Below are 16,048 nucleotides of genomic sequence, written 5' to 3'. Positions count from 1 at the left end.
AGTGTTTGAGCCAGATGTGATTTTTTTTTCATATTAAATGATTATTCTCTCCCTGCCTTCGGAATTGAGCCTTATATTTTCAGTTGGCTTCCTTGCTCTTGGCTGGCACTCTCCCACTTGAGCCAAACCTCTAGCCAGTTTTTTTGCTAGTTATTTAGAGATGAAGTTTTGAGGACTTCTGGCTGGTTTGAACTGAGATCCTCCAGGTCTTACCAGCACCAGGTCTACTACCTCACTCTGAAAGGAATTGGAACAATAAATTTCATAATTAACTGAAATTGAGATTTGTAACTTCTTAGTTTTAGCTTTCTTAAAACAGCATCTGTCTTAAAGGCTTTGGGATTCAAGAATGTATTTTTATACCAAAATACCCTGTTTATAACATCCGAACTACATAACTTTAACATTTTTCCTGTAATATTTGTTTTTTTTTTACATTGACTTTCTTATATTCTAAATTGCATTTCTTGTTCCTTTTATTTTTAGAATTGCTTTTAGTATCATTCCTATTTCAATGAATTCTTTATGTTGAATGGTAAGGAAGATCCTCTAATAATAAGATTTCTGGAATGCAAGTTTCTAGCTCTAGTATCAGTTCATTATACAGCAGACTTCAATAAACAAAGTATAAAAATAAATTCATAAAAATTAAAAGCAGGTGTCAAGTGGTACTCTGTAAGAAGCATTAGCTTCGTGGACTTAGAAAAGGTGAAACATTACTTTTGCAGTGTTGATTGCTAACAATTAAGTAGAAGAGACAAAGAACAAAAGGAAAAAAAGAGAAAATGGTAGAGAGAATTTTTTTGTGTGGTAGAAAACAGGATAGCATTGACAGAAGTTGTCTGATTGTCTGAAGTTCCCATCATGTTTCAGATGACAGCATATATTTGCCATCACTAGAAGTAAGAATTTTACAATGGTACACTTTGATCATGTATTCATTGTATAATGCAAAACCCCTAATATTCACACATAGAAATATATTTTTAACTCTTTCAGAAAATGTTCTTCAAGCTGGACATGAAGTCCTATGCCTGTAATTCCAGCTACTGGGAAAGGATCACAATTTGAAGCCAGCCAATGCAAAGTTAGCCTGTGTGAAAAACATGTGAAAATGAAAAGTACTTGAGGAGTGACCCAAGTGTGGAATACTTGTCTAGCAATCATGTTGCACTGAGTTTAGTCCCTAATACCATGCTACTTCCCCCAAATCAATTCTTCATCCAGTATAAATCCTTATTAACTTATAAGACTACTACAGGAATGTTCTAGCCTCCTTGTATATGATAGATTATCTAGATTAGCATGGGTGTTCAGCATGTATTTGGAGGGATGGTACCATTGCAAGTTTTATGTTGATTTTACGTGACCTAGTCCTAGAAATGTATTGCTACTGTAATTGAAAATTATACATTATTTTCATAACTGCTCTCATCATTAGTTTTCATTACCTGTGAATTTTTAAAAGATAATTTTAACATTACTTTGCTAACTTTAGCATGTTCAAGTGCTTTCACATATGAAAAAATGTGAAGTAGCATGGACATTAGTATTGTTATTTTTTTTACCCTTAGTTTTCAGATTACTGTAGACGTACTTCCTTTTCTTATTAATGCTGTACTCTTTAAGAACTCTCTTCCTGTGTTTACCGTTAAGTTATCCTCAGGTTGCTGTTTTTCAGTGCGCTCTCCTGGGTGATTCCCTATAGTCCAGGATTTCCTCCTGAAGCTGGGGAATAAAGACCTGAGTCCTTTTTAATACCTCCATTGTTTTATACTCTTCAAACATTTCCTTCTAAAAGTACCACCCTCTTTTCAGTAAAATTGTTATCCATCTAAGCCAGAAACTTCTGTAGATTTGAGTTTGACATGAACTTTTCACCTACTCTCGCTCCCTTCATTGACAATTATTGGAAATTCTGATAACTCACTTTCTGTTAACTGAGAGTAGCTACCTTTATCTCCACTACCCTCTTAGATTTTACTATGTTGCCTTACAATAATTTAGGTAAGAATAAATGGTGTCTCTTGCCTTTCTTCACATTGCCTTCCACTTTTCTACTTGAAGCCAGCAGTGGTTTTGTAGTATCATCAGAATGGAGTTGAGATTTCTCATTTAGGCTTAAATCTTCTTGAGATCTGATCCCTGTTTTTCTAATCTCTCTCAAAAACAAGAACAAACAAAAACAAAAAACCTCTGGTCTTTAACTTTTGAAGCATAGCAAAAATTTGTCTTAAATAACTTGCTCTTGGGCTTCTTCTAGTGATTTATATCTTAAACACTTGACCTCTGCCTAAAATACTATCCTCTATAAAGGATAAAATGCTTCATTATTTAATAAAGATAGGAAACCTTATTATAACTGTTTATATCTTAACCAGTGTTAAGATATCAACTCCAATATAGCATAGAATTAGCCCATCTATCCAATACCTTACATGTGGATTCTACTTTCATATGTATGTCTCAGTTTCCTCAACGGCTTCATTGTAATCCTTGATATACTTTGCTGTATTTAACTAATTACTAAACTCTGCCTTCCAAACTCCTTGGAGGCAAATATTTCATGAAAGGCATCCTGGCTAATTTATATCTTGTTTGTATGTTTATTGCCTTCACAGTGCTTGGCACTTGGTAGATATTTAGGAATGAATATATAAGTTTGACAATATTCCGGGGGTTCTAAAACTTGGGAAAGGGGGAGAGATGAGCCCTTCCTTTGAAATTGAGAATAGAGGGAGAGTTAGGTTGCGTACCAAGAAGTGTGCACATGAGCACAAATTTCCACATATTTTTCTAGATCTGCATTGTTTTGCTTTGGACCTCACAGAGAAGTCAGATCGGCTGCTGCTGCCTCCTACTTTCACATGCAGATACATACATACACAAATGCAGGCACAATTTGAGGTACAGAATTTAATAGGACTAGTAGGTGTAATCATTTTCAGCTAAATCCACATGCTTCCAACATTCTAGTAAACCATTCCTGTCTTTCCTGAGTTAGCCCCAGCAATTTGAGATGTTACTTTTTTCATATCAAATATCAAGGTCTTATATAAAAATCAAGGCCTTTGTTTTTCAAATATAAAGATAATAGTACTATTGAGCCATTATCTACTCATAAATGAACATGGCTCTTTTTACTTCCAACAGTGATGGATCCAAGCCTCAGAAGCATGTAATTCTGAAGTTGTTTTGATGGGTTTGGATTATGTTTTCTTTGTAAAGCTGAGCCATGAGAGATCAAGTCCATGCATGTCCTTGACTTCCTTGCCAGTTCAGCCCACAGAATTTTACATTTTCTTGTTACTCCCTCCAAATGATTGATGAATCTTGTATATTTTTAAAACTAGGACCAAGTTTCATTCCCCTATCAGTCTTGCTATATATCTTTCTCACAAATATTCATTTCTCCTTGCAATTATTTTCCTATATCTATATTAGGCTAGCACCTATACACACTGTGGTTCCATTCCTTTTTGCTTTTTCAGAGGTGGTTCTTCAGTATTACCCTTTGTGTTTTGTATCATTGCTGTCATCTTCTCTACTTCTTATTATCTTTGGTAAATAACTTGATTTACTGTCTGTCATTCACTGTTAGCAAGCCAAAATGCAAATAAAAACCACTTTAACTCACCTTTACATCTCCCCACTACATCATATTCACTGAAAAAATTATCTGTACTTGCTATTTTCATTTTCTCATTCCCATTCTCTGTTCAGTTCTGACTAATCAGATTTTATTCTATGTAATGCCACTGGAAGGTTCCTTATCTAGATCATCAGCCTCTATTATCTAATGAAAGAAAGTAATCCATTCTCTGACTTCATCTTTCTCAGCCTACTAACACTAGTCAGCGTGTTTTCTTTTTAAATTTTTTTCCTGGGTTTCAGTAGTACTACATGAACATGTTTTGTTTTGTTGTGCTTTATCCCCATTGTCACCTCCCACTTAGCTTTTCCTTCTCAGTTGCCTTTGGCTTCTTTTTCCCATCTGACTATCAAATGATGGAGTGTTCCAAGGCTTGTAGCCTTCATCCTGTTCTTCTCCCCCCCCCTTTTTCCGGTCATGGGACTTGAACTCTGGGCCTGGGCACTGTCTCTCAGCTCTTCAGCTCAAGGCTAGCACTCTACCACTTGAGCCACAGCACCACTTCTGGTTTTCTGAGTAGCTTATTGGAGAGCAGAGTCTCACGGACTTTCCTGCCTGTGCTGACATCGAACCATGATCCTCAGATCTCAGCCTCCTGAGTAGCTAGGATTACAGGTATGAGCCACCAGCGCCCAGCCCATCCTGTTCTCTTAAACTAGCTTTCTAGAAGCTCTCATCTGTCTTGTGGATTCGTTTGAATCCTATATATTGATGATTCCCTGGCATAGGGGATTTTTCCTGCATTCTGATTTGACTAGACATCTAGTTACTTTGCAACTCTAATTGTTTTTTTTAGAAGTATAAATAAAATCATTTTTACCTTACCCTTTCTACTGATTCTGCATTCTAAAAAAACCTCCCCTCTCTTCGTAAATATATGTTGCCCACCCACTGAATTACACATCCATTATGATTTGTCAGTGAAACCAACCGTATTTCTAATATTACAGTAAACTGTTCCATTCTAGTATTTGGACTGATCCCCCCCCCCCATTCTTCTCTCTCCTTTTCATCCAACAGCCAGTCATTCCTCAGATTGTCTGATCTTCTGTGGTACCTGGTAGATAGTTATTCCTCAGTCTCTACTTCTAAAACTCAAACTTAACCACCTTCCCCTCTCTCTCTCTCCCTCTCTCTCTCCTCCCTCTCCCACACCCCCCCATCTCTCTCTCTCTCGCTTTCTCTCTCTCTTTCGTCAGCCATGGGGCTTAAACTCTGGGCCTGAGGGCTGTCCTTCAGCTTTTCAGCTCAAGGCTAGCACTCTACCACTTGAGCCACAGTGTCACTTCTGGCTTTTTCTGTTTATGTGGTAACTGAGGAATTGAACCCAGGGACTCATGCATGAGAGGCAAGCACTCTACCCCTGAGCCACCTTCCAGCCTCCTCTCTTATTTTTACTGAAATAACCTTCCAGCTAGTCTTTTCCCTCTGCTATTGGCTCTCTTTAATTTTTTCTTTACATAGCAATTTAAATGACATTTCTAAGCTGAAGATTATTTACCACTTCCCTGCTTTAAAACCTAGTGGTTTCTACCATACTTAAATGCCATTCCTCTACATATACTCAAGATCTTGCCTCTGGCTGCTTCTTCCATCATACCATTTCCTTTTTTCCTCACTGGACTCTTGCCCCAGTGGCTTGTTTCTGACTTCTGAGTAGTTTTTGTTTTGGTCTCTGGGCTTTTGTATTTGTTTTTATGCTGCTGGAAGAGTTTTGCTCTAAGCCTTCTCATGGATGACTCCTCATCATTCAGACTCAAATCATATGTTAGCTCTTCTGAAATGCTGTGGCAATCCAGTAAGAGTTATAGTGTGCCCTCTTTTTATTGTTCTTATTTGTATCTAATTGCTTTAATTATGTAGCTTTTTGTCTCCCTGTAGTGTGTACTTGTTGGACAGAGAACTTGTCTTTTTCAACACTGGCTTCTCAACATATAGAACAGTATGTGGAAGTAGTTAGTTAGTAGATGTTCAGCAAATAACTGTTGGAGAATCAATTGCTGTTATGAAACCAGTAGCTTTATTATAGTTAGATTCACAATTTTTTTTCAGAAAGTATTTGCCCTAAAATGTAGTTAAGACTATTGTGTTCGATCAGTTTGTAATTTATTTTCTCTCTGACTTAATAGCAATATCTCTATAATTTGTGATTTATAAACTGTACATTTTCTTTGGTACATTAAAACAATTTTACAGGTTTTACCAACAAATAGTAGTGTCTTTAACTCCAAGAAATGATTTATACAGATTTCAGTAGTTGAACTTCTAAAGCCAAGCAACTTTGTTCATGAACTATATAGTGTGTGTGTGCTTATGTGTGTGGTGATAGTTTAGAAGAGTTACAATAAATTTACCCTCTTTCCTTTTCTTTATGCTATTGAGAGCATTAAGACATGAGACAAGACGAATCTACCTATTATCTAATAACACCACTATTACTGTAGTTCTTTACTTCCCTTCTTTCCAGTGATTCTGTTTCCAAGCTTAGTGCTCTGTGGAAGGTTTTGGGTGATGACTTCTCACATCAGAAATCTAAAATGCTTTTTGAACTGCCCAGTTTAACCATGTTACAGTTGAAACTAAGAACTTAACTCTGGAATCATCAGAAACCTTCAACAAAATAATTGCTTGAAGTTTGTGTTCACTTCTCATTTTTTTATTCTGTATTTTGTTTCTACTCTATATGCCTTTAGCATTTGAGATTAATACCTAAAGTGCTTAGAAACAAGAGCCTTCCAGTAATCTTCTTTCGTATCTTCCTTTCATAATTTTTCATGAAATGGCTCTTGCCAAAAAAATCCAAGTTGAAATTGGGTCTAAAGTGACAAATTAAAAGTACTGTTCCTCTGGCATCTGCAGTCCTTTGTTCAATTTAAAGTAAAACTTGTCACTTGAATTATTGTGTCTACATAACATGTACATATGTATACTAATGGAATCTATGTAGGTTTAACAGGGTAAGCAGGGTTAAATTAAAGTGGATGTACTTAATAAGTTGAAGGCAAGGCAAAGGAATGTTCATTTAACCTCCTCCCTCATATCTTATAATTCTGCACTCCAAACAATAAGTATTCTGTTCTGTAGTGTGCCTTTTTCCTTACAGTGATAGAAAGTAGAGTCAGCCAGTAGCACTTCCTGTTTCTTGAAACAAAGATCATTCTAAGTCTCCTATGTTTTGTGGTTTGCTGAATCTTTTCTCAATCTAAGAGACATTTCACTTGAGTTTTTAGAGGTTGTGACAAATTATAACTTTCCATGTTGTTCCGTAAATAAAAGTCAAACACTTTTAGTTAATTATTCAGGATTCAAGAACTAAATAGATCTTCAAATATGTGTATGTATATGTATGTGTATATATGTATTATGTATGACTGTCCCATTTTGAAAGGGAAAATACCCTAAAGGTGATGGAAATATTATAGTATTATCACATGGTCATAATTAGTTCTGGTCTGACAGCTTTTAATATGGTATAAAAGTATGATGAGAAATAAACCACTGGGAAAGTGAACATTAAAAGTCCATTTTTTCAATTCCAGGGCCTTGTGTATGCTAGACAACCAGAATACATGCCTAACCCTCAGTCCCATTCTTGAGTATCTACTAGAAATGAATTCTTAAAGTAAAGCACTGCACATGTTTTCAGTGACTGAAATGCTGTTCGCTTAGCCTAAAGCATGAAAATAAACATTTTTGTAGGGCCTTGTAAATTGCAATCTAAGGTGTAATGATCTGGTGTATTTTCAGTAGATACAGATATTTTTCATTGATATTTATTTCTTTTTATTAGGTTTAAGTGGAAACCCTGCAGATCTGGAAAGAAGAGAAGCAGCGTTTGGAAAGAATTTTATACCTCCTAAAAAGCCAAAAACCTTTCTTCAGTTAGTATGGGAAGCATTACAAGATGTCACTTTAATTATTTTAGAAATTGCAGCCATAGTGTCATTGGGCCTTTCTTTTTATCAACCTCCAGAAGGGGATAATGCACGTAAGTAAATAGGGGGGATAAAAGGCAGTTATGTGATGCTATTTCAGCATATTCATTTGCTTACTACATAAGCCAAATTTTCAGTACTGACTGTGATTTGCTAGGCACAGTTCTGAGTGCTCTCAGTATATTACCTGAAATAATTTTCAAAATTGCATTAGTAAATGTTACTGGAGCCAGGCACCGGTGGCTCATGCCTGTAATCCTAGCTACTCAGGAGGCTACCTGAGGATTGCAGTTCAAAGCCAGCCCAGGAAAGAAAGTCTGTGAGACTCTTATCTCCAATAAACCACAGCACCCAGGCCCAGAGTTCAAGCCCCATGACCAACAAGAAAAAGGAAAAAAGAAAATGTTACTTGAATTTTATAATAAACACAGAAGTTTAACAATGTGCCATATACACTATGTGTTGTATATGTCACATAGTCTGCATATATGACCTACTTGTTACACATGAACACTACACATATATGACATGATCTATGCTATCACTATTTAATATTTTAAATAATTTTATGCATGAAACAAAGTTGCATGGTATGGAATTTTACACTATGACATCATGTTCTCAAAAAGCTCTAGATCGCCAGGCACCAGTGGCTCATGCCTATAATTCTAGCTACTCAGAGCCAGAGATCTGAGGATCGCAGTTCAAAGCCAGTCCAGACAGGAACATCATGCAACTCTTATCTCCATTTAGCTACCAGAAAACCAGAAGTGATGCTGTGGCTCAAGTGATAGACTGCTAGCCTTGAGCTGAAGAGTTCAGGGACAGTGCCCTGGCTAACAAAAAAAAAAAAGTTTCAGATTTTTGAGCATTTGGATATTCTTTTCTTTTGTAGTGCTGGGCTTTCAATTCAACGTCTTATACTTGCTAGATAATACTCTATTGCTTGAGTCAGGCCCTCAGCCCTTATTTATTTGCTTTAGGTGTGCATATATGCATATATATGCGCATATATATGTGTATATGTATATATATATAGTAGGGTCTTATACTTCTATGCCTATAACTCCTAATTGCACTCCCACATAGCTGGGATTTCATAAACACTCCACCACTCCTTGGTTATTTGTTGAGAAGGGAATCTTAGTAACTTTAAAAGTATCCTAACCAATGAAGAAATGCATTATAATGTAAATAAATCTGCTTTAACTTGTGGCCACAAAAGGCTTTGTTTTGTTCATTACCTTTCATTTATCTCTTTAAAATTACTTGAATATTATTGTTAGTATGTCCTATAATTGTTAGTAATTCTAGCTTCGTTTTGGTTACTGTACTCAACTAATGATAAAGTCATACAGTAGTATTTTATAGATCAAAAGAGAGTTCAGCACAGTACTTTTTGCATGTAAAAGTTGCATTCTGATCCCTTTTAAGCTGTGAAGAATCAAATCTTCATTAACTCTAAAAGTTGCTTAAGTTGTAATACAAAGTAATACCTTCAAGGGAATTGTGCCTAAGGGTGTTGTAAAAGACTTTACTTTTTTTTTTTAAGGAAGCTAGTCAAAGAATAAGCCAGTTTATCTGAGATCAATATAAAACCAGGTTTCTAGGAGCAGCAGCACTGTTGAAATGTTGAGCCAGAATAGTTTTGTTGCTATGTTTTTGTACCTTTACCCCAGGTGAGGCAACAAATACTTTAAAGTTTGTCATGTCTTTTCATGGGGGTAAAATTGCCTCTGGTTGAGTATCACTGATGTAAATAGAAAGGTATTTAGGCAATGATCTTACCAGTATTAGTAGGCAATTTTTTGTGTTTTTCTTAAATACATAGTAATATTTTGCTGTATAAAAAGGTAAGGTGGGAAAAGGCTATCTAAAGGAAGTAGTAACATTCTTTAAAAAATTCTTTCTAGAGATTACTGCTATATGATTTTTAATGTATCTTTCCAATCTTTCCAAATTTTAAAAGTATGTTTGTTGTTTGGGCTGTTTGGTTACCTATGTGAAAGTGTGCTTACCTGGTAGAGGTGTGGGTGTGTGGCAAGAAATATAGATATGTGTGTTGGTCTGAAAAGAGATGCCTAGTTGGTTTAGCCAGTTTTCCATTTATCCAGCTTTTACTATAGATATTAGGAATTGATGTTCTAGAGTTCACTGAGTTAGTAGATTATTAAAAATTTTACTTTTAGCACTTTTCCTGCTAAAGCTATAAGAAAAGTAAAGAAAACTAAGAAGAATTCAGTGGTTCCTTGTATAATTGCAGCTACTCAAGAAGCAGTGATCTAAAGAATCATGGTTCCAGACCAATCTAAACCAAAATGTGAGAACTTATCCAAAAATATAACTTAAGCTCTCATGTGGTAGAGAGCCTGCCAACAAGTAGAAATCCCAAAGCCAAACCCAAGTACCACAGATAGAGAAAGAAAACAATTTCACTAGAATCACTAGAATGGACTCTACCAACAATGTCTAGGACAAATCTTTCTGGAACCCAAACTACTTTATTTACAGAGTGACCAAAATTTTTCCGAATTTGTTAGAGATTATGGTATTAGGCCCAACTGAGAAGATAATCTACATCTGTCATAGACCCTTTTAAAAGATCCTTTAATTAACACTGTTCATGAAAAGATACTTTGGCATCATGGTAAATAATAATCATTTCTACTTTTTTTTCCAGTACTGAGAATTGAACTCAAAGCCTTGCAATAGCTAGGCAGGCATTCAACCACTCCACCAGTTGTTTTTTTCCATAAGTTATTTTTTGAGATAGGGTCTGGCTTTATGCCTAGCTGGCTTGAATCTCTGTCCCGCATCTGTGCTTTCCTACAGAGCTGAGTGTGACAGGCACATAACATTGTACTCTGCCATTGGTTGAGATTGAGTCCCACAAACTTGTGCCTGGGCTAGCCTTGAACCACAGACTCCTAATCTCCACATCTTGATTCAGTACATCCAATGTAATGTGAAATTTGAACAATTTTGTTACATAATTTCCTGAACAGCACTCTACAAATGGCTTCTGTATGCTGTTAATGCATATACCTGGTATACCATCCAAGAAATAGCTAAGAGTTTTGGGGTTTTATTATTTTTTTTAATGAAAGATTGTCTTTCTGACAGAGGAATTTAAGGGAAACTTAGATTGTATATCTCTCAGTTGAAGATATTTTCAAGGGAACCTTTTTGGTAAAATAGATTTTTATTATTGTCTTTCCACTTGAGAGAAAACAATAACTCCCCCCTCCCCTTTAGTATTGTTAACTAATTGGCTTGGGGCATGGTTCAAGTACTGCAGTACTTACCTAGCAAGCACAAGACCCATTGTTCAAACTCTAGTACTACCAAAACAATAAAAACAAAACAAAAATTACATAGCTATAAACTGTAGTCCTTTTATAAGTATGGTCTGGGTCTTTTTCCCTACAATTCCTTTAAATAATTTGTTGTGGTCATCAGTAGGAAAAGAATTTCGTTACTAGAATATTTTGCTACCATGTGTTTAAAGATGGTTTTAATCTCATCTGTATAATATGGATTACAAATGTATATGAAATGAAATGTATTGTCAATTTGTTTCAAAAATATTCAAAATGGAAAATAAAGATGACTGTTTGAATTTTTCATTATTTAATATAGCTGCGAAACAGGAATATTAACCTAATTTAGGTCTAAAATTTATTTTTTAACCCGGTTTTATTGTTTTTCATAGCTGAGAAGAACACGTTATATAAATTCAAATGGAAGTTTACTCAACTAAATCAATTCTTTGTCCCATCTATCAATTGCACAAAATTTTTGTTGACATGTAACTGATGAATTCCATCTTCTAATGTCAGTCTGTTGTTCATGCACACTATATTATAAATTATTACATTTTTATGTTTTTAATAAATAATATAAAACCTACTTAAGTGCTTCATTTGGATAATATTTTAGCTGTTTCCAGATTGTTTAAAGTTTTTAATGTGGTGTTTAAAACTTCATCTCAAATCCAGGCTTGCTCTAATTAAGAAAATTAGTCTATCTTCTGGGTAGGGAGGGAGGTTGTATTAACAACTAGTATTTAAAAGAATGTAAACTAAAAGTTCATTCAACTAGTTATTTCATTTTTCAGCTTGAAAATAATTAAAACACAACTTCCAGTATTTGAATGGGGGGGCAAGAAACAACATCACAGTGATTCATTCTGTTTCTACCTCACCTTAGAAAAATGCTCTATACTCATTGATGGCTGCATTCTAATGTTTCTCCACATTGTTTTTGTGTGTGTAATCATTTACTTCATCTTTTCTAACTTCTTTCCTAACGAGTCTTACTCTTAATTCTGTATTCTGTTATTAACCTGTCCCACACACTCTCCCAAGAAAAATCTCTAATAAGCATTCTCACATTCTGGAGAGTTCTAGAACATGCTTTAATCATTCTAAATGCCTTTTGTGCACATATTTTCCTGTATCATTTTTCTTGTGGTTTATGTCCAGCCAGTGACTTTTAAGACATTTCAGGAAGAAATCATTTTACCTAGCAATCCAGAAAAGTATATCCCTTTCCGTGAATTTATAAATAACAAAAGTAAAGCCTCAAGGAACAATACTTTACTTCCTACATGTATATCCTTTTATATTTTACTCTATTTTAGTCTGTTTCATTTTCTTTAACAAGTTTGTCATGGGCCCCTGAATTGATTTTAGACTCAAAAGTAGATTTCAGCCCAAAGTCCAAAAAAACACCATTCCATTTTACTGTACTGACCCTACAGTATTTGAGTGTTTGGGGTTTTTGAGAGGTCATTCCCCATCTCTTCCTTTCTGGTCCCCCTCCCCTTTTTTTCCCATATAGCACTTGTACTAACTTTAATCTCTCCCTGGAATTCTTTTGCCTTAGATCTATGTGGTTGTTTCCCTATTAACATTTGGCTCCTAGTCCAAATGCTGTAGATACCTCAGAGGGGCTTCTTGATTCCTTCAACCTAAATGCATTATTATTTTTTGTGTGGACTTGAAGATACCTGAAGTTAATTATTTATGTTTCATTATATGATTTCTATATCACTCCCACTATTAAAGTAATGTGAATGTGAGTTCTTTGAGGAAAGAGTGGATATAAATTGCTAACATATTGTACTCCTAAAATAGTGTCTGCTACCTAGTAGGCCCACATACAGGTGAAGCCACAAGTAGCATTTTTCTTGACTTCACATTATAGAAGCCAGGCCTTTTTTTATGGCAGTGTAGTAAAAGTGGCATAATTGTGAGTTATGAGTGGTGCATAATACTTCAATTTTCATACATATTTTGCCCATCAAATATATCATTAAAAGCGTCAACTACTTTTAGGTGTAACCGATGCCTAATTTAGCAGATTAAGAAAAGCACAAACACTTTGTCTTATTGTACTTGACTTCATTGTGCTTCATGGATATTGCTTTTTTTTTAAACAAAATGAATTAAAAGTTTGTGGCAACCCTGTGTTGAGCAAGTCAGTTGGCATCATTTTTCTACATGGGCTCATTTGCATCTGTCATACTTCGGTAATTTTTGTAAAAACCTGTTAAGGTGATCTGTTATCAATGATCTTTTCTACCAGACCCATATACAATAGTGAATGTAGCTGAAAAAAAATGTTGGGTGTGCTCTTTTGTCTTCTAGCCTCTCTATTTCCTGAGATAATCATGCTGAATTTAGACTAATTATTGTCTTAAAGTGGCTCCTAAATGTCCAAGTAGAAGGTTCCTAAATGTCTTTCAGACATGTTTTTAGAAATTATTAAGCTTAATAAAGAAGACATGGTAAGACCAAAGAAGGCTGAAAGCTAGGTCTTTTGTGCCAAACAGTTATGAGTGCAAAGGAAAAGTTGTTTTGAGGGAAATTTTAAAACACAATAACCAAGTGAAGAGTCTTAGTGCTCATACAGACAAGGTTTTAGTGATCTGGATAGAGTATCAAAGCAGCCACATCATTACTGTAAACCAACGTCTAAGCTAGAGGAAGGCATAAACTTCCTTCACTTTAGTGAAGGCTAGGAAAAGTAAGGAAGCAGCAAAAGAAATTTGAAGGAAAAGAATCATGTGAAATAAAGTGAAAGTACAAGGTGAAACAGCAAGCTATCCAGAAGACCCACCTAAAATAATTGATGAAGGTGGCTACATGAAACAACACATTTTTCAAGGCAGATGAAACATGCTTATTTTAAGAGAAAATGCCATCTATGACTTTCATAACTAGAAAGGAGAAGTCAGTTCCTAGCTTCAAAGGACAGGCCTGTTCTCATTAAGGGCTAATACAGCTATTATGAAGCCAACAATCCTTTTGCCATACAGAAATCTTCAGATTTATACAAAATCTACTCTGCCAGTGATTTGTAAACAGAACAACAAACCTTAGAAAGTATCACGTCTGCTTACAACATGGTTTTCTGAGAATTTTAAGCCTACTGTTGAGACCACCCTGGGTGGGTAGAAGTCTTCAAAATATTACTGCTCATTGACAGTTCACTTGGTTACTGAAGGGCTGTAATGGAGATGTACGCAAACATCTTCATGTCTGTTAGCACAACATTGGTTTGCAACCCATGACTGCAGTTCTATTATTTTAAGTAATACATTTCATAAGCCTTCTAATACCACAAGTAGAGATTCTTTTTTATGGGTTTGGGCAAAGTAAATTGAAAACTACAGGAAAGAACTTATCAGTATAGATGCCATTAAGAACATTTGTGATTCTGGAAGGAAGTAAAAAATATAACCATCATTAACAAGAGTTTAGCAGTTGATTCCCATTCTTATGGATGACTTTGAGAGGCTCAGAACTTCAGTGGAGGAAGTAATTGTAAATGTGATAGAACCACAAAGATAACTAAACGTGTAACCTGGACCTGTAACTGAATTGATGCAATCTCGGAGCAAAACTCAATTGAGATGGAGAGTGGTTCTTAGGATTTGGAATCTATTGGTGAAGATCCTCTGAACATTGTTAAAATGATTTAGAATGCTACATAAACTTAGTTAATAAAATAGCAGTAAAGTTTGAGAGAATTGACTGAAGCTTTGAAAAAGGTTCTATAGATTGAAGGTTATCAAGCATCAAATGCTATAGAAAAATCTGCAAAAAGGAATGTTCTTACTGCTTCATTCTTCAGCAACTACTATAATTATTCAGTCACCATTAATAATCATGTTGAGACCCCCTACCAGAATAAAAATTATCATTTGGTGATGATTAAGATGATCATTAGCATTTTTAGCAATGAAATATTTTAAATTAAGGTGTATATAACACCATTACATGCTTAATATTAAGAATTAAGTTGTCTACTTAAAAACATTCGGTATTTTAGTTTCTGAAAAAAATTGTGTGACTCACTTTATTGTGATGTACATTTTTAGTGGTCTGGAGTGTAACATGAAGTGTTTTGAAGCATTCTGTAACATGCCTTTAGGTTTGAAATTGACAGTAAGATGTTATCCTTACAGAATATTTGAGTTCAAGAGTTTATTCTAAACACAAAATTGATAAAAGAAATAAACACAGAATTGATACAGTACAAAAAAAGATTAAACAAAAATACAGTGTGGCTTACGTTATCAATAATACAAAATGTTTTGATAAGCATTTTCTTTCTTTCCAAATAGTTTGTGGAGAAGTTTCTGTTGGGGAGGAAGAAGGTGAAGGTGAAACCGGCTGGATTGAAGGAGCTGCAATCCTCTTGTCAGTGGTGTGTGTGGTATTAGTGACTGCTTTCAATGACTGGAGTAAGGAGAAACAGTTCAGGGGTTTGCAGAGTCGAATTGAACAGGAACAAAAGTTCACCGTCATCAGGGGTGGTCAGGTCATTCAGATACCTGTAGCTGACATTACTGTTGGGGATATTGCTCAAGTGAAATATGGTAAGTAAAGCAAAGCAACATATCTAACTAAATGGAAAACTGTTATAATCTCCTTTACAGTTTATCCATAACACTGCTTTTTTGTTGTAGGTGATCTTCTTCCAGCTGATGGTATACTTATTCAGGGTAATGATCTCAAAATTGATGAAAGCTCGTTGACTGGTGAATCTGATCATGTTAAGAAATCTTTAGATAAGGATCCCTTACTTTTATCAGGTATGAATTCATTTTTTAAACTTTGAACTATTTCCTCCAGCACAGCTATACCCATTGTCGACCAATACAAGTTTCCTTCCATAAGAGGCAAAATATGACACAATCAATATTTGCTTATATTTTGCTCTTATAATCATTAGAGACCTTTCTTATAAGACAACAGAGATAATATTGAATCTAGAACAGGAATCTAAACTTAATGATGCCTGTTGAATTATTGTGTTTTTGTTTTTTTGAAGCAGAAGGGTTTATGTTCATACTTAAGGACTGTTGAAGTATAAAAGGATGATTGATTATAGGATTAAAGCAAATAAATATGATGGTATACAAAGGACAATATTTTGTTTTTTTTAATAA

At 35.0% G+C, this 16,048-nt stretch overlaps 1 protein-coding gene across 1 annotated transcript in view; it reads left to right on the top strand.

Annotated features, from left to right (window-relative positions):
- The window catches only part of Atp2b1 (ATPase, Ca++ transporting, plasma membrane 1), a 100,271-nt gene that overhangs the window by 44,307 nt on the left and 39,916 nt on the right, over positions 1–16,048 (top strand). Inside the window, exons 3-5 of the mRNA XM_013018873.1 lie at positions 7,443–7,640; positions 15,221–15,475; positions 15,566–15,691. Coding sequence (XP_012874327.1) covers positions 7,443–7,640; positions 15,221–15,475; positions 15,566–15,691 — 579 coding nt within the window. The remainder of the gene's footprint in view (positions 1–7,442; positions 7,641–15,220; positions 15,476–15,565; positions 15,692–16,048) is intronic.

The sequence above is a fragment of the Dipodomys ordii genome, unplaced genomic scaffold (assembly GCF_000151885.1).
Source record: "Dipodomys ordii isolate 6190 unplaced genomic scaffold, Dord_2.0 Scaffold3, whole genome shotgun sequence".
NCBI lineage: Eukaryota > Metazoa > Chordata > Mammalia > Rodentia > Heteromyidae > Dipodomys > Dipodomys ordii.
Note: the sequence above shows the minus strand (reverse complement) of the source record. Positions and strands in the feature narration are given on the sequence as shown.